Source organism: Aspergillus aculeatinus (assembly GCF_003184765.1).
Source record: "Aspergillus aculeatinus CBS 121060 unplaced genomic scaffold BO66scaffold_12, whole genome shotgun sequence".
Taxonomy (NCBI): Eukaryota; Fungi; Ascomycota; class Eurotiomycetes; order Eurotiales; family Aspergillaceae; genus Aspergillus; species Aspergillus aculeatinus.
Window position 1 is genome coordinate 241,539 of NW_020291481.1, and position 20,586 is coordinate 262,124.

Below are 20,586 nucleotides of genomic sequence, written 5' to 3' on the forward strand. Positions count from 1 at the left end.
CGTACTGCGAATTCCAGTCTTCTGGATTCAGGCACACAGCGTAAGACCAAAAATGGGCGTCAGCACGAACCGCAACATTATCATCGTAGGCGTCGGCTCCTCCATGTCCCGATCGCTGGCCATGTGGCTCGCCAGTCTCGGGTGGAACATCGCCCTGATCTCCCGCTCGGAGAGGAGCCTGGCCGCCATCGCCGAGGAGGTCCGCTACGCGGGCCCGGACAAGCACGTCGTCACCGTGGTCCACCACACCGCGGACGCCGGCGACCCGGCCAGCTTGACCGCCGCTCTGGACTGGTGTCTGCACCAGCTCGGGGGGACCCTCGACGTCCTCAGCTACAACGCCGCGCGGGTGGCGGACTCCTCCATCGCGACCCTCACGCCCGAGGAGCTGGAGCTGGATTTCCGCGTCTCCGCGATCGGGACCCTGGTCGCCGGCCAGTGGTTCCGGGGACATGCCCGGGCGGAGGGTGTCTCGCAGGGCGAGTGGCCCTTGTTCCTGGTCACCGGCGGTGTCCTGGACAAGCACCCGGACCCGAGCGTGGCTTCGTTGAGTATCGCCAAGGCCGCCTCCCAGACTGTCAGTCGGATCTTCGCGCAGGTCCTGCCGCGGGATTCGCGGATCTTGGTGGGCATGCCGCTGGTGACGGGTCGCACGGTTGACCCTGCCACCGGAGAGTATTATGAGCAGTATCGTCCCGATAAGATCATTCAGGCGCTCTTCCGGCCGTTCTTCGAGGAGAGAGAGCAGAGGCCGGATGGGTCAGAAGGCTGGGTGGTGGAACGGCATCTGTGATCGCAGACGTGCTCCCGAGTCTGGAAGAGGATAGCCCCAGGAGAATGGGAGTTCGGTCAGGCTGGCCAGAGGAAGAGGTCAAACCCATCCCAAACAGTGCTTGGGGTGGGTTTCGACGTGAGACATGAGAACGCCTGGAGTCAGACATTTCATTACAAGTGTCACTAGTCAAGAATGAGATTTGCCGTCTTGAGTTACACCGCAATTGCCGGCTAGTGTTAAGTTAGCCAACGCTAGTTCTTCATGGCGTGGATAGTTGATCCCTGGAGCCAACGTGGAAGGTAGTATTGAAGGTGTTGAAAGGGGGAAGCGCATAAAATGAGCGTCTGAAACTTGTATAGTTCTAGCAATCATCCGTGGGATGGCTCTAACTCTTTTCGGGCAGCCTGGCTTGGAGTGACCGGATTACGTGATCGATCTCGCTGTCATGTTGTTTCACCAATTCGATTTGACAGTGTCTCATCGACAAGGGCCCCAGATCCAGATGTCAGGACTCGGCAGCTGAACAGAAGGCATTCTGGGAGTCAATGCCAAGACTCAAGGAATGTTGGCTGGGGAATGCAGAGAATGAGAATGATGAACCAGGCAAAGTACGGAGACTGCGACAGCTTATCGGACCACCACGTGATCGAGATGGGACGTTGAAGGGGCGCTAAGGCGGCCAGCGCATCAAAGCTCCTCTTCTACGAAGCCTGGGCCGGGCCTGATTTACCCCATCGTGAATGGCAAGCAGGCTCTCTGGCTTGCTGAGGAAAGACATTTCATTTATCTCAAGGAACCATTCTAATGAGCAACTAGTGGTTTTTAATTTAAACGTGGGAAACTAATCTCTTTCAAAATTGCTAGTGGTATGTTTTTTAGCTTCCCGCGCCAATCTTCCGCGGCATCGTCCTTTCTCCCCCCCTCCTCCCCCTTCAACTAATGACAGACCTATCATCAGGGGGGCGGATCATCGCAATTTTTCCAATTTCCTGGAGCTGTCGCTTAATTCTAACTTCTTCATCTTTCTTAAAATATAGTTATCTTTTCCCACACAAGGATCGTGCTGTCTACTCGACTCACAACAACAACAACGTGCGCACGATTCTGCCCGCCCGCCCGCAACCTCACGAGATTCGATCTATCGAAGCCGATGGCCGCAGATACCTGCCGATTCTGCTTACGTACCCGATTTGGAGGCTAGCTAGCTGCGCATGATTACAATCGTGCATCGAGATACCTCGCGTCCGTCTCCTTTATCTGCCCTCCCCTGAATACCTCGCCAGTACTTCGTGTTCCCTGTGCGACCTGGTCGAATTCGCTTAGGGTCATTACCGGGCTTTCTGGGAACATTGAGAATGCGGACTTTCCTTCATCATTGATCGCTGATGGTCTATATTTCTCGGCCTCAGTGACGTGCATAATCTCGCTTTCTCAGAGAGGGGCTTCCGAACAAGTAGTAGAACTTCTTAGAATTCTCTGTGCAGACTATCTGCGATTCGGCATCCGATCAAGATCGCTTCTTCGCGACGGTGATACCCAAGCACCGTCAAGATGGATGGCCAACGGCAGCAGCAATACATCCCGGTCCCTCCTCCTTCGGCGACGCAGCCCTCGCAGGCGCATATGATACCTCTACCGCCACCGCCGCCTCGATACGCCCCAACCCAATCCCAGAATGTCATGCCTCCTCCGCCCCCTGGGCCACCTCCTGGAGCAGGATACGGAGCATCCAAACTCACCAATCCTCAGCTGCAACACCAAAATACGTTAGGCTGGCAGCAACAGACCTGGGCCAGGCAGGCACTATCCCAAGGTTTCTTACCTCCCCCGCCGCCTCCTCCTATGGTCCCTACAAATCAATCGCCCTACGGTCGTCCCACTGCCCTCTCGATACCTTCCTCTTCTGATACCCGAACCTCTGCAACTTACGTCCCGCAACCGGGCTCCTTCGGACCGGGGGTCGGAATACCGCCGTTTGACGTGCACTCTGCTCCGACCTACGAGAATCCAGGAACCATGCCATCTGTCGAACGACAGCGACTCCCCTCCGCCCAGACGTATGAATATCCCATCGGGGAGTCATCCACATACAAACGGGACCCAAATGTACCTTCCACACCGTCTTCGCGTACTCTCCCTTCGGCATTAGCAGTCAATGACGGCTCTCACGAACCAATGGCGTCGGGATTTCCGGCCACAGCCTCCCAGAATCAAGTACTGCAGCCTGCGCCGACTAATGAACTTACGAAGTCGCCTAGTCATCGTCACAATAATAGCAGCACTCTGCTCGGGGGCATGTCTCCCAACGAAGCGGCCGTTCAATGGCCACTCGACCGAGTTCTCCTATGGCTTGCGAGAAATGGCTTTTCGAAGGACTGGCAAGAAACCTTTAGGGCACTAGAAATCGAGGGCGCCGACTTCCTGGAGTTGGGACATGGCTCCAATGGCCGGCCGAACCTGGGTAAGATGCACAACGTCGTTTATCCTCAACTCGCAAAGGAATGCGAATTGAGCGGCACGGGCTGGGATCAGACTCGCGAACGCGAGGAGGGTAAACGCATGCGAAAATTGATTCGCCAAATCCACGAGGATGGCAGCTATGATGCGGACTATTTGATGCAGAGGCGTCGAGATTCTCATCCCAACGCTATTTTTGACGGAGGGCACGAAGCCTCCCCGAAGGTGACCCATGAGCCCCGCTCGGCCGGCCCATTCTCAGGTAGTGTCGCAAACAGTCCCAAATTCAAGGTATCCCAGCTGGTCCACAATCAGAGGCAGAGTACACAGATGCGCTCTTTCACCACGCCCATACCCGCCAGCCATGACCCCACGTCATCCGAACTCGGTAATAACGAGACCGGCACTATGTGGCCGCGGTCAGACTATTCTAGGGCGGTTCTGTCTAGCATCGGTGGGGAACACCAAAGGCAGAGTCCTTCAATGTCCAGCGATGGTGGGACTTTCCAAGCTCCCATTCGGCCCTATGAGGACAGCCCTAAGAGCGGCAGTCCGGCAACACAGCATGCCACCCTTGCGCAAACGGGGCCATCCTCATCGACTGGTGATTTGAGTGTCAAATTCGAACACTCTCGTGGGAACAGCGCAGACTCCCTAACTGGGCGTCGGTATTATGAGTCTTACAGACAGGACAACGGAGTACGCCCTTCTCCCCAGGAATCCTATAATCGCCACTCTGGCGGAGAGACCCCCTCATCATACCCGAAGGATCACCGAACCGGTCTTCTGAACTTTTTCAAGAAGCGAACCAAAGGAAGTGACTCCACTCACCCTTCTCCTGAAGAACAGTTTCTCGAGTCGCCAACGAGCCCTGTCAATACACGCCAGAATGGTGCCCACCTCCCTTATGCAAAGCCAAACTTTAGCACTAGCGATATGTCGCTGGGTGAACGCCCATCGTCTGCATCCATGTCGGATCATGAACGCCTGGTCTTGCGCCAGAAAACGCAAAAAGCCAAGAAGTGGACTTTCGTTACTCTGGATGGCTGGAATTATCGGTTGGTGGATATCACTGAAATGGATTCTGTTGAGACGCTGCGTTCTGCAATCTGTCAGAGCCTTGGAATATCAGACTGGACTGCGGCCCAGATCTTCTTGACCGAGCCCGGCCAAACGGAACATGACGAACCTTTGAACGACACCAATCTGGCTCTATGTCGGAGGTCGAGGTCGGACTTTTTGGGCTCACTCAAATTATTCGTACGTGGATCGCACATGCAACTGGCTACCAATGGCTTCCCTCACTTTGCGGGGCTGGGAGTTTCTATCCCAGACAAAGCGACTGCTTCACCAACGTCTGCCCATCAAGTGCATAGAAAGCCACTGGATGAAGATGCCTTGAACAGGATCTCACCTCAGACTCAAAATAAGCCTACCTCACCACAAGTAGCTTCTTCACGGCAACAGCTGAAGGTGTCCTCTGCGAAACTTCCGCGTGACGTGTCGCAAGCTTCTATTGCAGCTTCTCCCGTGGACCATGCTGCGGACGGTGGAACAGCTGACGCTGAAAAGGCGGATTTGTTAGCTCGTCATGAGGAGCATATGCGCGAGGTCGAGCGGAAACAGCGAGCCTATCGCATCTCGAAGGTCCCGCCTATGCCGCAACCGAGGAAGGATGCCTACGGCGAAACCGGCTATAGGCGCGAAGGCGTCATTGATTTTGACTCTCCCCGCATATCGCCTTATGAAGACAAGAAATCCGAACCATTGGTGCCACTCCGCAAACCCCCGACTGCACCACATGAGTCAAGTACCCTCACGAAGGTTAATTCTCTAAGGAAACGGGACATTGATCGTCCTCGTGTTCAAGTTCCTGCGCAGTCACACGGTCTTGGAGCCGCTCTAGCTAGTGTTGGTAGAATCACTAGCGCTATTGGAACACCCATGCCATCAGTACCACCAGCAGCGGGCTCTTTCAGCCCAACTATGAATGTGGGAAGCAGTCCCGCCACAAATCATTCAGGTAAGCCCTTTTGGTGCCTTTGTACGGCAACCTTCCAGATGACGACGTATATGTGATTCTGTCGCTGACATCTAGCAATAGACGAGGTGAAGGGAACATACCAGGATAGTCAAGCCACACCAACGGCACACAGTGTGCCGTCACCAACCAAGGGCAACACTTCGCCCCCCGAACCCAGGCCGGGTCTGCAGTCCCGTAAATCCTACGGACCTGAATTCGACTTCGAGGAAACCAAAGTTTCATTCCAGCGCTCGCCCTTGCCACAGGATGATTCTGACGATGACTCCGATGATGGTCTCTTTGCCATACCATTGGCAAACACCAAATCACCTGTGACGGAGAAAGGGTCAATGACCAGCTCACCCGAATCGCAAAAGAGAGCGGCAAAGCCGTCTCTTACCTTGAACACCGAAAATAGACTACGCAAAGGACTCTCTGTGAGCTTTCGGTCTCCGAGTGCTACCCGTGACACTTTCTTAGCGTCTAGCGGCGACTCAAGCGCTCCGGAAGCATATCACTCTGATATGACTGCTTCGCCGGAAGATGAACGGCCCCCACGCAGAGATTCGTTTGCCCGAGGCGACATCTGGGCCAGCAGACCTCCTGTCGAGGGCGTTATCGATCATCTCGATGACTTCTTCCCTGACATTGACCTTGACACTCCTTATCTGGATGGACAGGGCATGTCCCCACCATCATCACCAGCAAGCAAGATGGCAGCGGAGAACGAATTGAGCCACGAGGAAAAACCAGACGGTCCGTCTTACGCCATTCCACATCCTTCGGCCCCTGTCAACATTCCCAGCGAACCACCTGTCAGGCCCCCGGAGCCAGGTGCTGTTGCGCGGCGGAATGTAAGCCGCTCTGGGGGTGGACTTACTCGAATGAAGTCTATTCGAGAAGTGGCTAAGGGAGCCAACCGAGCTAGCAGGAACAAAAGTGTGACCTCCTCCACCGGCAATCAACGATCGGGTGACATTCTTCGTCGCAAGAGCACCAAGATGTTCGGCGCCAAGATTATGCAGATCAGCCCGAAGCCTGGCAGCCGGTTGAGCCAGCTTGATCCTATTCCCCAAACTCATGCACCCTCTGGGAATATCCCTCAACGGCAGCCCACCTTCCGGATCATTCGCGGTCAGTTGATCGGCAAGGGAACCTACGGCCGAGTGTATCTCGGCATGAATGCCGATAATGGTGAGGTCTTGGCTGTGAAGCAGGTGGAGGTCAATCCTCGCATCGCAGGGCAAGATACGGACCGAATCAAGGAGATGGTCGCTGCGATGGACCAAGAGATCGATACCATGCAGCACCTGGAACATCCGAACATTGTGCAGTATCTCGGTTGCGAACGAGGCGATCTATCTATCTCCATCTACCTCGAGTATATTTCTGGTGGCTCCATTGGCAGCTGTCTCCGAAAGCATGGTAAATTCGAAGAGAGTGTGGTCAAGTCTCTCACGCATCAGACGTTGAGCGGGCTGGCATACCTTCATGACCAGGGCATTCTACACCGTGACCTGAAGGCCGACAACATCCTTCTTGATCTTGACGGAACATGCAAGATCTCCGACTTTGGCATCTCGAAGAAGACGGACAACATATATGGCAACGATTCGACGAATTCCATGCAAGGGTCAGTATTCTGGATGGCGCCTGAAGTCATTCAGTCCCAAGGCATGGGGTACAGTGCCAAAGTGGATATTTGGTCCCTTGGCTGTGTGGTGTTGGAAATGTTCGCTGGCCGCCGGCCATGGAGTAAGGAAGAGGCGATTGGTGCCATTTTCAAACTGGGTAGTCTGAGTCAGGCACCTCCTATCCCGGAGGACGTATCCATGAACATCAGTCCCGCCGCGCTCGCCTTTATGTACGACTGCTTTACTGTGTGAGTTTTTTTCCTCTCATCCTATTTGCTTTCGTATTGATATGCTAATATGACTCTCAACCAGGGATTCCCTCGATCGTCCCACGGCGGAGACTCTTCTGACTCGTCATCCATTCTGCGAGCCTGATCCCAAGTACAACTTTCTCGACACGGAACTCTATGCCAAGATCCGGCATGTCCTTTGAAAGGGAACCAAAACACCAAAAAGCAATGTAGTAGTGTACAGTCCGTCCCCACTTTAGCGTGTTATCATTAGCCCGTTAGCCCTTGTCCCCTGCATTGTACTTTTCTTCTTGTGCTCATACCCCCCTCTTCCGCTTTCGTAATTTGGACTTTGCGACATAATGTGCGTACATTTTAGTGAGGAAGGTGTTGTTAAGTGTGCAGACCACTCTGTCGAATGTTCTTTTCATCCATTGTGTACATATATATCTTGAGGATGCAGACCACAAGGTCGCAAGGTATAGCAGACTTTACTGTCAGTATATCAGTCCGCCTGAAATATTCTCCGCAGCCTACTACTGCTGCTGCTGCTGGAGGACAAGACCAGACCTCCGCCACAGTCTCGCCGTAGAATTCATGGTTACCCGGCACGAGAAGGACTCGCATGAAGCGGGCAGTTTGTTTCTAGCAGGAAGGCACGGTAGAGCCCGTACTCAGTCGCCGGTCCGGAGGAGGTTCTCCGCTGATGCTGGGAAGTCTAGGTTAGGTACTGCTGGCTGACTTCCTGGAGATCGGAGAGGATTTGGGATGTGGTGGTGGGTTTGAGATTGCTTGTTGGCGGGTGAAACAGTGAGCGGGATTCTTGTATTTCTTTGGAGAGTATTGTGCTAATCTATACTGCTGTTGGGGGTGTGTATAGTTGTCTGATGTGTAGATCACGTGCTCTGTAGCTTATTGGAACCGCTCCGTTTCTCTGTTAGTATCAACTAGCTGCACTCGCTGTGTTTCCGCTCACGTAGGCTCATGGAAATGAGTCTCTTTGCCAGGTCTCGCGCTGGTGACAAGAGGAAGTGTGGATTTGATGTTACTATGTTATCCAAGTGGCGCATGTGAGTGTCTTTGTCAATGAAATGAACATGTCTAATCTCTTGCAGGGTGTTGGGAGCCATGGCTGCGAGACCGTCTTATGCCAGGTTGATGTGGGCTGTCTGTCTCTGGATGCAGCCCTCGGATGCCAGGTCTAATCACCTGGCTGAGCTCTACATCTCTGGGAGCATGCCTTCCTAACCTTTCTGCGTGCAGCAGACTTAATCATGGATGACTGAAAGACCAAGTGCACCACAGAGCAGCTATGAATGGGCTGCACTAAGGGGCAGACCTCAGAGCGGTCCTAGGGACTGACCCGCAAGGTCAAAGAGTGGCAGCCTTCACAGGGGACTGAATTTGCAACACGCTGAGGCAGCGCAACCTGGGGCTAGGAATTGCGGAGAATGCCGAGCGCTGAGGCGTTGTGAGCTCTTATGCGCCAGCGACTGAGTTGCCCTTTGTTTCCACGACGATGTTGCTCCTATCTCTCACTTACACAAGCACATATACACATTCTCTCTCACACACACACTCTCTCTCTTCTCTGACTTGTATCTTGTCTTTACAAGTCTTCAGTCTTTGACCTTGGCACTGCTCTGAGCACGAGCATCTACTGTGAAGAACCCGGTCATCCAGCAGATACATTGCATACCGCATCCCACACACCTCACCGTAAGTAACACGCTGCACAGCTGATAGCAGACAGCCTCACATACTGAGAGTAGTGCCGGACACCAGCAACTCTTCTCCCAGACAAGCCAAGCTCAGCCCTTGGACCAGGAGACGCAGACCCGTCTCTCTCTCTAACCCTCTATCCCAAAGGTACAACCTCGTCGTCGACACCAGCACCATGCGTCAGGAGCGTCTCAACGACGCCGCGATAGCCCTCCACACGGCCCTGTCCAGCGCGGGCGTCAAATACGGCCATTTCGGCGGCTACGCCTGCACCCTGCTCGGCAGCCGACGCGAGACGAGCGACATCGACTGCCTGGTGTCCGCGACCAAGCCCGAGATCCTCGCTCTGGTGGACGGCGTCAGCAACTTCACCGTGATCCCCCGCAACCGCGAGGACTACGTCGCTCTGGTCTGGAGTGACAGCGCCAACCAGGGCGAACCGGTGCTGATCGAGATCTTCTGCGAGCGCTTCCGAGGTAAGTCCCCCCTGCGAGAAAAACACCCCCCATCCCCAATGCTAGCTAACCCCCTAAACCCTAGGCTCGCACTACACCATGTGCCACTGCTACCCACGCCTCACCCTCGTGCGCGGCGAACGCATGGGCGTGGGCCTGGTGCAGCACCTGCCGGCCTTCGCCATCTTCAAGGGCAAGCTGCGCGCGGCCGCCACCCGCAGCGAGCCCCACGACGTCTTCGACCTGTGGTGGCTGGCCGGCCGCTTCCAGACGGTCTACAACCACGCCCGCCTCCTCAACCTCGACTACGTCGGCTTCGCCATCAAGCGCTACCCGGGGCTGGAGCTGCTGTTCTTCCTGCTGGGGCTGGACGTCGTCGCCGCCGCCGCGCGCGTGCAGGACGTCGAGCTCAACCAGCTTCCGCTGTCGGGACCGGGGGATATCCAGCGTGGACTGTTGCTTTGAGGAAGTCGCGTGTGGAAAGCAACTGATGGTCTGTTTTCTTTCGTGGGTTTGTGTGGTCTAGCGGTTGGAAGCTGAGGTGTAATTCCACGGATGGGTGAGACGTTGGGATTCAGGAGACATGTATCTATGTGCATTTGAGGCGCTGCTTTTCTCCGATGAACAGGACATCAATGAAAGACTAATGCAACCCTCCTGAAACATATCTTTCTCTGTTAGAGGTCCTGGTTAAACGATAACTACTAAGGTCATGTATAGTATCTTGAAAGAGATCTTTCCAGACATCTGTGCCCACACAGCGTACGCTATACCGTTAATGGCGAGTTCCATGTCTACCATGTAAACAAGTCCAGTACTCTAACATGCTGTGCAAGGAGTCAACAAAGTAAACAGCATAGCTACAATTCTTCCCTCCGCGATGCCTGACGACCTTCAGGTACATAGCTAGTGGAAGTAGTGATATCAGGCTCCCTTCTGCCAGCGCTAAGCCGCTGAGCGGCAGTTACAGCACGCACCCTAGCGTGCTACCTTAAATCTAGCTGTGAATCAAATGGTAAAGCTATATGTGTATCCGCGGTGTTAGTATAGCCCAAGTAAAAGCCATAGATATAGTCATTCTAATCCAACCCTTCATGATTTGTTTACCGGTATAATCGGCATCCCTTCATATACCCAGACTACCCAGCTTGACCTTCGAAACCACATCTTACGATACTCTCATTGACGAATGGAGCAACCTGACTGCGCCTGACATTCCCAGCCATCCAAGAAAACACGATCACATGAATCCCGGTTTCCAGGGTAGCCCGCGTCAACCCCTCTGTTCTTTTCTAGTCATCCTAGAGTTCTCTAAAATCATGCTACTTGGCTTCGACAAGAAGTCCTACTCTTCATGGCAAGCCATAAAATATATGGAGAATGAGGCGTCGAGCTTTGTAGGAGTATCCGAGCCGGTATTTAAGCCCAGAACCCTACAGGTATAATTGTTACGCTTTACCGAAGCACCAAGGTGGATGAGATCCTCTCGAAACAATTGGAGGAGTCTTCATAATCCTAGCTGATAAAAGCTTCAAGGTAGAAGTCTCCAACGTGGATAGGCTACTGCGTACAAGCGGCTTGATTTCCATCCATCCCAAAGAGATAAACGATCGAGTGGCATGCTGTGTTCAGTTTGCGATGATCACTCTAGGTGTATTGTGGCAGATAGCCCGCAATACATGGTTTTCTAATTAGTCTAATCTACCTCAGAATCTCGGGGAAATATACCTACATACATCCATCCTTCCCTGCGTCGTCGGTTCTAACGCACACATCTAGACATATATATATATGATTGTATAAATCTATCTTTAATATCATGCATATGTGATACACACCACGAACGAAAGGAATGGAGCTCAACCCATGTTCAAGCAGACCCAAACACAAAAAAAGGCATTAAACCATCAACTCAGTAATCCGGCCTCCAGGTGATCGCCAATTCAATCTGATGATCCTCCTGAGAGGCGAAGACCTTGCTTTTCGTGGGCCCCTTGGGAGCCTTGTCGGCGAAGAAAGTGGAGTTGCCGTTGTATGCGAGCTTGCCATCGTCGATCTGGAGATGTAAAGTTTGTACAGTGTCAGTGAACCTATGACTCGAACACCATTGTGTGATTTGAAGGTTGTGTAGGGGCGGGGAGCGGGATATCTCGGGCGAAAAGAAGGGGAAGGATGTGTGCTTACGCTGAATTCCTGTGCTTTGTGCACGGCACCACCGCAGGTGAAGATGTCCTTGGCAAAGCCGCAGTTGCCCTTGCTGGAGTGGAGGGTAAAGAGATCATCTAATCCAAATTCTCTGTTCAATAAATTGCTCTGCCAGATGATGAAACAGAAAAGTCTTGAGCGTGGAAAGGGAAGGGAGTGGTGTACCTGACGTCTTCTTCGCAGTAAAGGTTGCACACGTGCCCGAGGAGAACCACGCCCCGCGGCTGATAATACACCCTCTCTTCTGGCCCATTGTTGAGATCATCAGGTTGCCCCGGCCCTGAAAAGGGGCACCCGGGGGCGAGGTGGGCTCCGAGGGATTGTGAGTGGTTGTTTTCGTGGGCTCGTGGCCGTGGTGTGGGGTTTTAGGCTGATAGCGGATGCCACTGGCCGGGCAGTTGGAGATTTGTCCGTCTGATTTAGATTGTAGTCTGTTTAGTATGGAAGTGATCCTAAAGCGAAGCAAGGGGATGTGGCATGCGCGAGGCGGGGAGAGGTCGCGGCGTGCTGCTGGATGCTCACCTGGGTCCGATGGAACGAACTTCCCCGATACAAGAGGGCCTGCGACGTTGAAGTAGTACCATACTTCGTTCAGAGACCCATGACGACAACGGATTGTGACCTCTGCGCCGTGCGACTGTGACAGCACATCTTCAATTTCGCGACGGGTGTAGGTTTTCGTGTAGGAGGGGAGGATGTTGGCTTTGGCTAGGGTCTGTAGTTCCGGCTCGTCAGTGTGTGGTGTTTAGATTGGTGGGGTGAGCCGCTCACCTCATAGGTAGGTAGCTCTCGGTACAGATCGGCGGTCTTATCGAAGTAGTCGACAACCTCCTGCTGAGGAGTATACTCCGTGTAGCAGTGTGTCTCAAGGCTGCTCACGCAGGTACCGTGCTTATTCCACTCGTGTTCCCAGAGGTTCGGGTCGTCGCCGCGAAAGTCTTTCCAGTATGTGCTCATGTAGTCGAGCAAGTCTCCACGACCGGCATCCACCAAGATCAGCGAGATGTTGCTATACCTCCGCTTCGAGTCACAGTACTGGTCGAATCCGCCGTTGCAGTGGTCCGGCCTATGTAGGAGAAGAGGGGGGTATGGGTCAGTCCGGCAGGTTATTGAAATGTTGAATAACAGAATCACAGGCTCTCGCAATCGTTTGATAATTAGAGAAGTAACTCACCAGAGGCCATGGATTGTCCAGGCAGTCTCCGGTCCAATGGCGGGGTCAGCATCCCAGAATTGCGTCTGTAGCATCTGACCCCCTGGGTAGTTGAAGCAGCAGGTATCCTGGCCATGGTACCGTGTCTTACAGCTCAATTCGGCAGCCGGGCAATGCTGAAATGTGGACTCTGAGGTCGAGTAATCTGATCCCGAGAGAGAGGAGACCCCGAGTGTGCCCGTGATGGCTTTCAGGACCTGCTGGGGTCCGGGGAGACGCTGCAGGAGCGTATCTCTCATAGAGCTGGCGGTGGACCCGATAGCTCGGGTGCTGCTATCGGAGATAAACATTGGCTGTGCTGAGGCACTTGACTAGGCCTCGAGACGGTACTAAAGTTGCTCAACACTAAGTATGAGAGTAAGGGAATCGGTAAGAATAAAGGATAAGAATGCAATGCAGAGAGGACAAAAGGAGCAGAAGTCAATAATGAGGCGAGGCGAAGGAGACTCGAAGCTCCCCCCGGGTTCTGCACGTGCTTGTACCCCATGACCTCTGACTGGTCACTCCGCCGCCGATCCTCCGATAAGAGTTCGGGTTTCTTATCGCGCCGGTCACCTGATAACACTTCATGATAAGGTTGGTCGCGGGCGACCGTACTATGTGCCAAGAAAGAGTATGACTATTTACAACTTCACCTGCCCCTCAATCTATTGATTCTGCAGTGAGCCGAGGCTCCCTGTCTGACTTGAAGTATTTCCATCACCAACAGCATCATCGTCATCATTTACCCCCGAGATACCCACTCGAAAGACACTCTCACACCACTCCGCAAAAGTATCCACATCCCAGACATCGTCCTCACGTCCCTTCCCCTTCCCCTTCCCTCTCGCTCCTGCAGCCATTGACCCGCTTCGTCTCTCCTCGGCGACAAACCTCTCCCAAAACTCCTCGTAAATCTGGATTACCCGATCTTGAACCGCCCCTACCAACGTCTCCCGCATCCGCAGATCATCCAGGTACTCCCCCAACACGCGCCTCAGTCCCAGCACCTCAGTTTCGATGTTCCGACACGTCGGATAGATCCACTCCGCCGCCGCCTGTCTCTGAGCGGTGGCGGTGGCCACGAACTTCGCAGGCAGTGATGCGGTCATTGTGCCGGCAAATCCATTGATGAAGTCGTTGATCACGGTCCGGAGACGGCCATCCAATTCGACTTTCGCATCTAACATGTTCTCGACCACGCGGGGCAGGAGGCCATGGCCGACCAGGCGGACGAGATTGCGTGGGTTGAAGAGGCCGCCGCGCTCTTCGCGAAGCTCCCAGAAGGTGTGTGTTAGACCAGAGAAGTCTAAAGAGGTTTCCGGGGCGACATATTCGATGTCGAAGGCGACAATTTGTTGTTTAAGGATGAGGAGATGACTCATTAGGAAGAGTTGGCGGTGGGTCTCTAGACGAGTTGGGGGAGTAGGAGTTGCGGGTTTGGGATTGGTTGTAGTAGTTGAGGGGGGGATGAGAGTGCTAGCGTAGTGGAGGGAGAGGGTGGTTTGGTGGACGATTTGATGGGCGAGATCGTCGAAGACAGTCGACTGTACATTTATGAGTAGGTTGGCCTTGACGATTCCTAAAGAACGAGGACTTACATTGACAAGCCGGTAAATGCGGCTCAGGAGCCAGATGGCTTTACGGAGAGTCGGATACCACCCACTAAAGGCATTTGGAGTCTCAAGATCCCACTTCGCATCCGGGTCTGCATCTGTGCTATCTTCGATGTGTTTCGTGGGCTTTTGGATGTTGACAATGGGCTCGGAAGCAATCTTGCGGCCGGAGATTTGGCCCTCCGTGACCGAGATTGAGAATTGCCGGTTGCGTGCTGGATAATCCAGGTCTTCGGGACGGGGCTTGTACCGTTCGATCTCGTCGCGGAGGAAAGCCTGAGCACGGAAGACGAGGCGAGTTTGAACGTCTTCCAGAGCAGGTTGAATTAAAGTGGTGAAGTCGAGTTGATTGGCGTCCAGAGGTTGCTCCAACTCCTCATCCTGATCGAATAGGTATCGGGTTTGCAGCAGCGTGCAAAGCTGGCAAAGCTTGACTATCTTGTCCTCATGAATGATCCTGGGCTGGAGGTGATCATACAAAGGTTCGCAGATGGTTTCGAGAAAGTCATAGAGCTCACCCTGACCATGGAACCACTCCCCCCATAGTTCAAACTCGTCCAAGCAGACCCCGCGGATGTAGCTAATGCTCGCACGAGCGAAAGAAACCAGGTCCTGTGACGAGGTAGGCGACTGCGCGATGTCGCTGAGGTTTTTGCGGACCAGCGGAATCATCAGTTTCCCGCGAGTCGCTGCATAGTTGGCGTGAAGCTCGTTGAGAAGGCTCTGATATTCAGCTTCCGTGCCTTGGTCGGGGTCCAACGGAGGCACGGCACGTTTCTGGATCTCGAGGCCAATTTGTTTCAGCTCCGGTGCGCCGACCCGGAACTTCGCATACAGCAAGGTGGACATCGTTGTCTCATTGAGCTGTTTGTCGGCAATCTTCCTGGAGGCATCGGCATAAATATCGCGCAGAGAAGTGACAAAGTGTGTTCGAATGAGAGTGAGGGCTCGAGTCATCAGGAGTCGATACCTGGAGCGGTACACGCTGGCCTCTTTTTGCTCGGTCTGGACAAGCAATACTGATTAATGCGGTGATATAGCAAGACCATGACGCCATATGTACTCACATGTATCTCCATGTAGTCCAAGCACTCATCGAGTCGTCTGAGCATATCTGAGAACTCTTGCCCGCGCACAGTATTTCCAGCACCCGGAGCGTTAAGCCGCCTTGAAGCGGGATCGAGAAATTCATAGTACTGCAGATTATCCTGGATGTCCGTAGCGAGTTCCAGATCGTGCTTCTGCGCGGAGAGAAGCCCTTCGCACTGCTTCTGGAAATTGGACGTCTGCGACTCCACGGCTTTGAAGTCATTGGACAGGTTCGTGAGAAGATTAAGGGTCGATGATGTATCCGATAACAAGGAATCTAGGTGGGTCTTGGACAACTGGAGCTCCTGTAAACATGCTCTGAAAGAAAGACAAGTCAGCATGTATCAGGGGCTTTGTCGGCGGCGGCTTGTTGCGCGACTTACTGATACTCATCGTAGCTGGCTTCAAGCAGACTACCCTCAATATCGGTATACCATTGCGCGAATTCCAGCTCATTCTTAATGTCGGTGAAAGATTCCAGACCATCCGGAATGGTCTCGTGCTCATCAATCACCTTGGCCTTAATATCCACCGGCGGTCCAGACGGGGCAGTCTGGCGACGACTTCGCTGACCCGCAGCTTGTTGGCGCATTGTCTCTCACGAGATGAGACTGCTCAGAGATGTATAACTGTCCTGGTGCCTGGTTCTAGGCCCTCAATTCAAGCAGCAGGCAGTCCGGTCAGCACCCCGCGAGCCGTTTCGCACATAGTGGTTGTAAACACGCCGCAACCTCCGTGGCTTCAATGCGCCGCTATTCTGCCGCCACCTTCCGCTTACGGTATCTGACGCAACGACCATTCACAATTAATCTTTTGGAGATTTGCCTTTGAGCTCTTACCATAAGCACAGACCAGTCAATCCGAGCAACCTTGACTGTATGAACCTATTCTAGGTGTTTTGAACATCATGTGGACACCTCGGGGACGGCAATCGGCGACCAGCCTCGCCATTCAAGCTTCTCGCCGCCTAGCGAGGAACAGTCGAGCTGTTGGAGCTCCTTGGCGGCGATTTTATGCCAGCAGTGGCGACAACCAGGGATCTTCCTCTCACTGGTTTCGGAACTCGCTGGGTGTGGCAACCTTAGGTACTGCTGGATACCTGGGCTATGAGTACGCCACGTCCAAGGGCAATGAACTTGAGACCCCAGTAGAACAAGTGAAGGATCTCACAAACGCCACCCAGGACTTCGGCTCGCAATTTGCGCAGAAGAAACGGAGTGTCAAGAGTCCCGGTGTCTATGTCTGGGGCAACAATGCCTACAAAGTAGTCGACCCGGGATCGAAAGATTCGGTAGTGAAGACTCCGCGGAGGCTTTCGTACTTCGACGGCCAGGTCCTCAGAGACCTCAAGCTTGGCGAGACGTCCGGCGCGGCCATCACTGAGAATGGCGATTTGGTGCAATGGGGCAAGGGCTTTTCGGAGACCGACTTCAAGCCTACGACGACCCTGACTGGCAAGAACCTTACCTCGCTCTGCATGTCCAATGACCGCCTCATCACTTTGTCATCGGATGGCACCGTTTATTCGATCCCCATTGCCAAGGAAGACCAACTAGGAGGCCACAAGCCCAGCGAGGGCTCCTGGGTGCCTTTCTGGTCTGGATCGGCTAGTATGAGCTATCGCAAGCTGCAACCCAGCCTGAGGATGGGTGAAAGGGTGACCGCTGTCACCGGCGGAATCGATCACGCACTGCTTCTTACCAGCTCAGGCCGCGTCTTTTCGGTTGCCTCTTCATCAGAAAACTATCCCTCCTTCGGCCAGCTTGGTGTATCGGGGTTGAAGTGGGCGAATCGCCCCAAGGGACCGGTGGACATGTGCCACGAGGTCAGCGCCCTGAAGGGATCCAAGATCATCCAGGTTGCGGCCGGCGACTATCACTCGATGGCCCTCGACGACCACGGCAATGTATATGCCTTCGGTGATAACTCTTTCGGTCAGTTGGGAATGGAATTCGACCCGTCATTCCCGTACTGCGATGCGCCCATCATGGTGCCGATTAGGAGACTCTATCGGGGCCCATACCTCCCCAAGGCCACTCGGATTGCCGCCGGAGGCGCCAATAGCTTCATCGCTGTGGATGTACAGCGGGTACTAGGTTCGAATGAGAACCCTTCCACTGTCCGCGACCTAGGCCGTGTCACGGTTGATGTCTGGACGTGTGGACGGGGAATTTGGGGTGCACTGGGTAACGGTAAATGGACTCATATCCAAGACTCCCTTACAAAGGTGAAGCCCTTGAGTGGGCTGTTCGAATACGATGAGCGCCTGAAGGGACTCGCCCCTATCCGCATGCGTGATATCTCCGTAGGTACGACACATGTGTCGGCGGTGATGGACAACAACACGCAGATGGACGCAGCTCCTACAGATTCTCTCGATGAAATGAATGCCTGGGGCTACGATGTCCTCTGGTGGGGCGGCAACGAGCACTTCCAACTCGGCACCGGCAAGCGTAGCAACTCGTCCAAGCCGATCTACATCAATGCGCCTACTGAGGGCAAGAAAGAAGCCGAGAAGCAGGATGCACGGCTTCAGATAATGCCTCGTCACAAGAGCAAGGTCGGTCGTCGCACGGTGAACATGGAACAACGGGTGGAGTGCGGACGACACATCTCGGCGATCTATTCTGGGGTATAGTTTTACTGTTTCGTTGCAATATGTGAAATAACCACGGGTGGCAAAAAGCGGTCATCTAAATTGTACATTACTAGGTAGTTGGTTCTGTGGGCTTCGGTTGGGAAAAGCAGGCAGGTGCGAAGCTATTGATATTTTGAGGTATTTTTCTTTCGTGTCAATGTGCAGAATAGGAGTCATGGAGCCGAGGTTACACCAATAAATAAACCAACATCTGCAGCAGATAAGTAACAACAACAGTCCCAATCCCACTCCATCCAGAAGACTCGCCCGATCCAACTTACCCTGCCTGTCACAACTCCGCAAGAAACCCCCCAGAGTCTGTCTCGGGGACGGCGGATCCATCCATGATGTCAAAAACCCGGGATCTGTCGCCATTCCGGGACTGTCTGTGGATCCGCAAACGGTCCCCATTCGAGCGCTGCTGCTTGGCTCCACGAATTTCCGATTAATTGACCTTCAAGTTTTTTTTTAAATCGCGGGCAACCCTTAGCTTCGTTTGAAGCCGATATAGCAATATAATCTAGTCTCAGGGCTTGATACGCTCACACATCAATGGCTGCTTCATCGCCAGCAGATCGCGCGGAGGAGGTCAAGAGCGTGAGTGATGAGTTTCTTCGTCCACTTCCCATCATCCCATTGTCGCATTCCAGCGGGGAGTAGATCATCGACATGCCTAACCTACTATTCGTCAATCAATCAAAACTAACCATTGATCGCATCTACTTCAGCTCCTGAGTGCAGTTGAAGACCTCCTGATCCCCTTCATCCGCAGCGCGGATTTGGACCCTCTCGCCTCCAACGAATCCCCTTCCCCGAACGACGACAATGAAAATGGCACATCGCTAGTCGAGCACAAAAGACCGGAGGAACTGCAGCGGTTGCTGCAGCTGAGCCTGCCGCAGGAAGGCACGGGTCAGAATGGTCTGGTGGACGTTCTCCGGCAGGTGCTCCGCTACTCGGTCAACACCTGGCACCAGGGGTTCCTCGACAAGCTGTACGCCTCGACCAATGCGCCCGGCGTCGCGTCGGAGCTCATCCTCGCGGCCCTGAACACGAACGTCCACGTCTACCAGGTCTCGCCGGCCCTCACGGTCATCGAGAAGTACACGGGACAGCGTCTGGCGGCGCTGTTCGGGCTCACGGGCCCGCGCGCCGGCGGCATCTCCGTGCAGGGCGGGTCGGCGTCCAACACGACCTCGATCGTGATCGCGCGCAACAACCTGTACCCGGAGACGAAGCGCGAGGGCAACGGGGGCCACCGGTTCGTGCTGTTCACGAGCGCGCACGGGCACTACAGCATCGAGAAGGCGGCGCAGATGCTGGGGCTGGGCAGCAGCGCGGTGTGGGCGGTGCCCGTCGACAAGCAGGGGCGGATGATCCCGGCGGAGCTGGAGCGGCTGATCCAGCAGGCGCTGGCCGAGGGCCGGACCCCGTTCTACGTCAACGCGACGGCCGGCACGACGGTGCTGGGCTCGTTCGACCCGTTCGCCGCGATCGCCGCCCTCTGCAAGCGATACAAGCTCTGGCTGCACGTCGACGGCTCCTGGGGCGGCTCCTTCATCTTCTCGGCGGCGCAGCGCCACAAGCTCGCCGGCGCCGAGCTCGCCGACAGCATCGCCATCAACCCGCACAAGATGCTGGGCGTCCCCGTCACCTGCTCCTTCCTCCTGGCCGCCGACCTGCGCCGCTTCCACCGCGCCAACACCCTCCCCGCCGGCTACCTCTTCCACAACCCGGACACGGCGGCCGAATCGTCGGAAAGTTCCTCGGAGGAAGAAGAACCGGAGATCGACTCCCCCGAGGTCTGGGACCTGGCCGACCTGACCCTGCAGTGCGGCCGCCGCGCCGACTCCCTCAAGCTCTTCCTGGGCTGGACCTACTACGGCTCCGCCGGCTACGAGCGCCAGATCGACTCCGCCTGCGCCGTCGCCGCCCACCTCGCCACCCTGGTCCAGCACAACCACAACTTCATCCTCGTCAGCGAGAACCCCACCCCGTGCCTGCAGGTCTGCTTCTACTATGCGCCCCAGCGGCAGATGGTCTACCCGCGCGCCCCGGCGACGACGACGACGACGGCTGAAGCCGAGGCCGAGAGGGCCAAGGCCAACAGCAAGGTTACGGAGCAGGTGACGCATGCGATCGTCCACAAAGGGTTCATGGTCGACTTCGCCCCGCCCAGCGGCGATGAGGATGCCGTCGGCGACGGCAAGTTCTTCCGCTGCGTGGTCAACGTGCAGACCGCCAAGGAGACGGTCGAGGCGCTGCTCAGGGCCATCGAGGAGGTCGGCCCCGCCATTGTCGAGAAGTTGAAGGCCCAGGGTCGCTAGAGCCGTGCCGGGTGCCGCTGGGGTCTTGGGTTTGTCGTGCATCGTTGATAAGCCCCATTTCTCCCTGCGCGGGTCAGTCCGACTGTAGTTTGAGTGCAACATTCTACAGACTGGTTGGTATATCTCTTTCAGAGTGGCTGTACATTGGCGTGAGGCTTAGAAGGGAAGACAAACAAAACAAAAACTAATAGAATAGAGCATAGAAATTATAATGTCGTCGCAA

The 20,586-nt window shown here is 54.6% G+C and overlaps 8 protein-coding genes across 8 annotated transcripts; 5 read left to right on the forward strand and 3 right to left on the reverse strand.

The window, feature by feature from the left end:
- Nucleotides 1-52: 52 nt before the first annotated feature.
- Nucleotides 53-793, forward strand: BO66DRAFT_317693 (NAD(P)-binding protein; the record flags this gene model as incomplete). The annotated part of the gene is made up of 1 exon (XM_025643573.1): nt 53-793. The coding sequence occupies one exon, from the start codon at nt 53-55 to the stop codon at nt 791-793; it is 741 nt and encodes a 246-aa protein (XP_025506153.1).
- Nucleotides 794-2,326: 1,533 nt separating this feature from the next.
- bck1 (putative MAP kinase kinase kinase (Bck1)) lies at nt 2,327-7,322 on the forward strand (the record flags this gene model as incomplete). The annotated part of the gene is made up of 3 exons (XM_025650924.1): nt 2,327-5,255; nt 5,337-7,137; nt 7,202-7,322. The coding sequence occupies 3 exons, from the start codon at nt 2,327-2,329 to the stop codon at nt 7,320-7,322; spliced, it is 4,851 nt and encodes a 1,616-aa protein (XP_025506154.1).
- A 1,694-nt stretch (nt 7,323-9,016) lies between these two features.
- Nucleotides 9,017-9,761, forward strand: BO66DRAFT_399653 (uncharacterized protein; the record flags this gene model as incomplete). The annotated part of the gene is made up of 2 exons (XM_025648695.1): nt 9,017-9,317; nt 9,382-9,761. 2 exons carry the CDS (start codon nt 9,017-9,019, stop codon nt 9,759-9,761), a joined length of 681 nt encoding a protein of 226 aa, XP_025506155.1.
- A 1,309-nt stretch (nt 9,762-11,070) lies between these two features.
- Nucleotides 11,071-13,118, reverse strand: BO66DRAFT_390032 (T2 family ribonuclease). The gene is made up of 6 exons (XM_025646917.1): nt 12,676-13,118; nt 12,273-12,567; nt 12,024-12,216; nt 11,667-11,915; nt 11,481-11,578; nt 11,071-11,352 (listed from the first exon to the last, which is right to left on the reverse strand). Exons 1-6 carry the CDS (start codon nt 13,002-13,004, stop codon nt 11,209-11,211), a joined length of 1,308 nt encoding a protein of 435 aa, XP_025506156.1. The 5' UTR covers nt 13,005-13,118; the 3' UTR covers nt 11,071-11,208.
- Nucleotides 13,119-13,330: 212 nt separating this feature from the next.
- On the reverse strand, nt 13,331-16,076 carry BO66DRAFT_390034 (Golgi transport complex subunit COG3). Its single transcript, XM_025646918.1, has 4 exons — nt 15,782-16,076; nt 15,377-15,716; nt 14,295-15,314; nt 13,331-14,240 (listed from the first exon to the last, which is right to left on the reverse strand). The coding sequence occupies exons 1-4, from the start codon at nt 15,988-15,990 to the stop codon at nt 13,362-13,364; spliced, it is 2,448 nt and encodes an 815-aa protein (XP_025506157.1). The 5' UTR covers nt 15,991-16,076; the 3' UTR covers nt 13,331-13,361.
- A 176-nt stretch (nt 16,077-16,252) lies between these two features.
- On the forward strand, nt 16,253-18,227 carry BO66DRAFT_390035 (RCC1/BLIP-II). The gene has a single exon (XM_025646919.1). It carries the CDS (start codon nt 16,306-16,308, stop codon nt 18,034-18,036), a length of 1,731 nt encoding a protein of 576 aa, XP_025506158.1. The 5' UTR covers nt 16,253-16,305; the 3' UTR covers nt 18,037-18,227.
- Nucleotides 17,972-18,662, reverse strand: BO66DRAFT_33299 (uncharacterized protein). Its single transcript, XM_025644158.1, has one exon. It carries the CDS (start codon nt 18,445-18,447, stop codon nt 18,088-18,090), a length of 360 nt encoding a protein of 119 aa, XP_025506159.1. The 5' UTR covers nt 18,448-18,662; the 3' UTR covers nt 17,972-18,087.
- Nucleotides 18,348-20,580, forward strand: BO66DRAFT_427206 (pyridoxal phosphate-dependent decarboxylase family protein). The gene is made up of 2 exons (XM_025650333.1): nt 18,348-18,633; nt 18,765-20,580. The coding sequence occupies exons 1-2, from the start codon at nt 18,589-18,591 to the stop codon at nt 20,361-20,363; spliced, it is 1,644 nt and encodes a 547-aa protein (XP_025506160.1). The 5' UTR covers nt 18,348-18,588; the 3' UTR covers nt 20,364-20,580.
- The last annotated feature ends 6 nt before the right edge of the window (nt 20,581-20,586 follow it).

Bases quoted from the DNA above. Each gene is read 5' to 3' on its own strand.
- BO66DRAFT_427206 (XM_025650333.1), top strand. From the start codon at position 18,589: ATGGCTGCTTCATCGCCAGCAGATCGCGCGGAGGAGGTCAAGAGC. The intron at 18,634-18,764 runs GTGAGTGATGAG...CATCTACTTCAG, and splicing joins GCGCGGAGGAGGTCAAGAGC to CTCCTGAGTGCAGTTGAAGA.
- BO66DRAFT_33299 (XM_025644158.1), bottom strand. From the start codon at position 18,447: ATGGGGACCGTTTGCGGATCCACAGACAGTCCCGGAATGGCGACAGAT.
- BO66DRAFT_390034 (XM_025646918.1), bottom strand. From the start codon at position 15,990: ATGCGCCAACAAGCTGCGGGTCAGCGAAGTCGTCGCCAGACTGCCCCG. The intron at 15,717-15,781 runs GTAAGTCGCGCA...TCTTTCTTTCAG, and splicing joins GCCAGCTACGATGAGTATCA to AGCATGTTTACAGGAGCTCC. The intron at 15,315-15,376 runs GTGAGTACATAT...TTGCTTGTCCAG, and splicing joins TGGACTACATGGAGATACAT to ACCGAGCAAAAAGAGGCCAG.
- BO66DRAFT_390035 (XM_025646919.1), top strand. From the start codon at position 16,306: ATGTGGACACCTCGGGGACGGCAATCGGCGACCAGCCTCGCCATTCAA.
- BO66DRAFT_390032 (XM_025646917.1), bottom strand. From the start codon at position 13,004: ATGTTTATCTCCGATAGCAGCACCCGAGCTATCGGGTCCACCGCCAGC. The intron at 12,217-12,272 runs GTGAGCGGCTCA...CCGGAACTACAG, and splicing joins GAGAGCTACCTACCTATGAG to ACCCTAGCCAAAGCCAACAT. The intron at 11,353-11,480 runs GTAAGCACACAT...TTACATCTCCAG, and splicing joins ACAAAGCACAGGAATTCAGC to ATCGACGATGGCAAGCTCGC.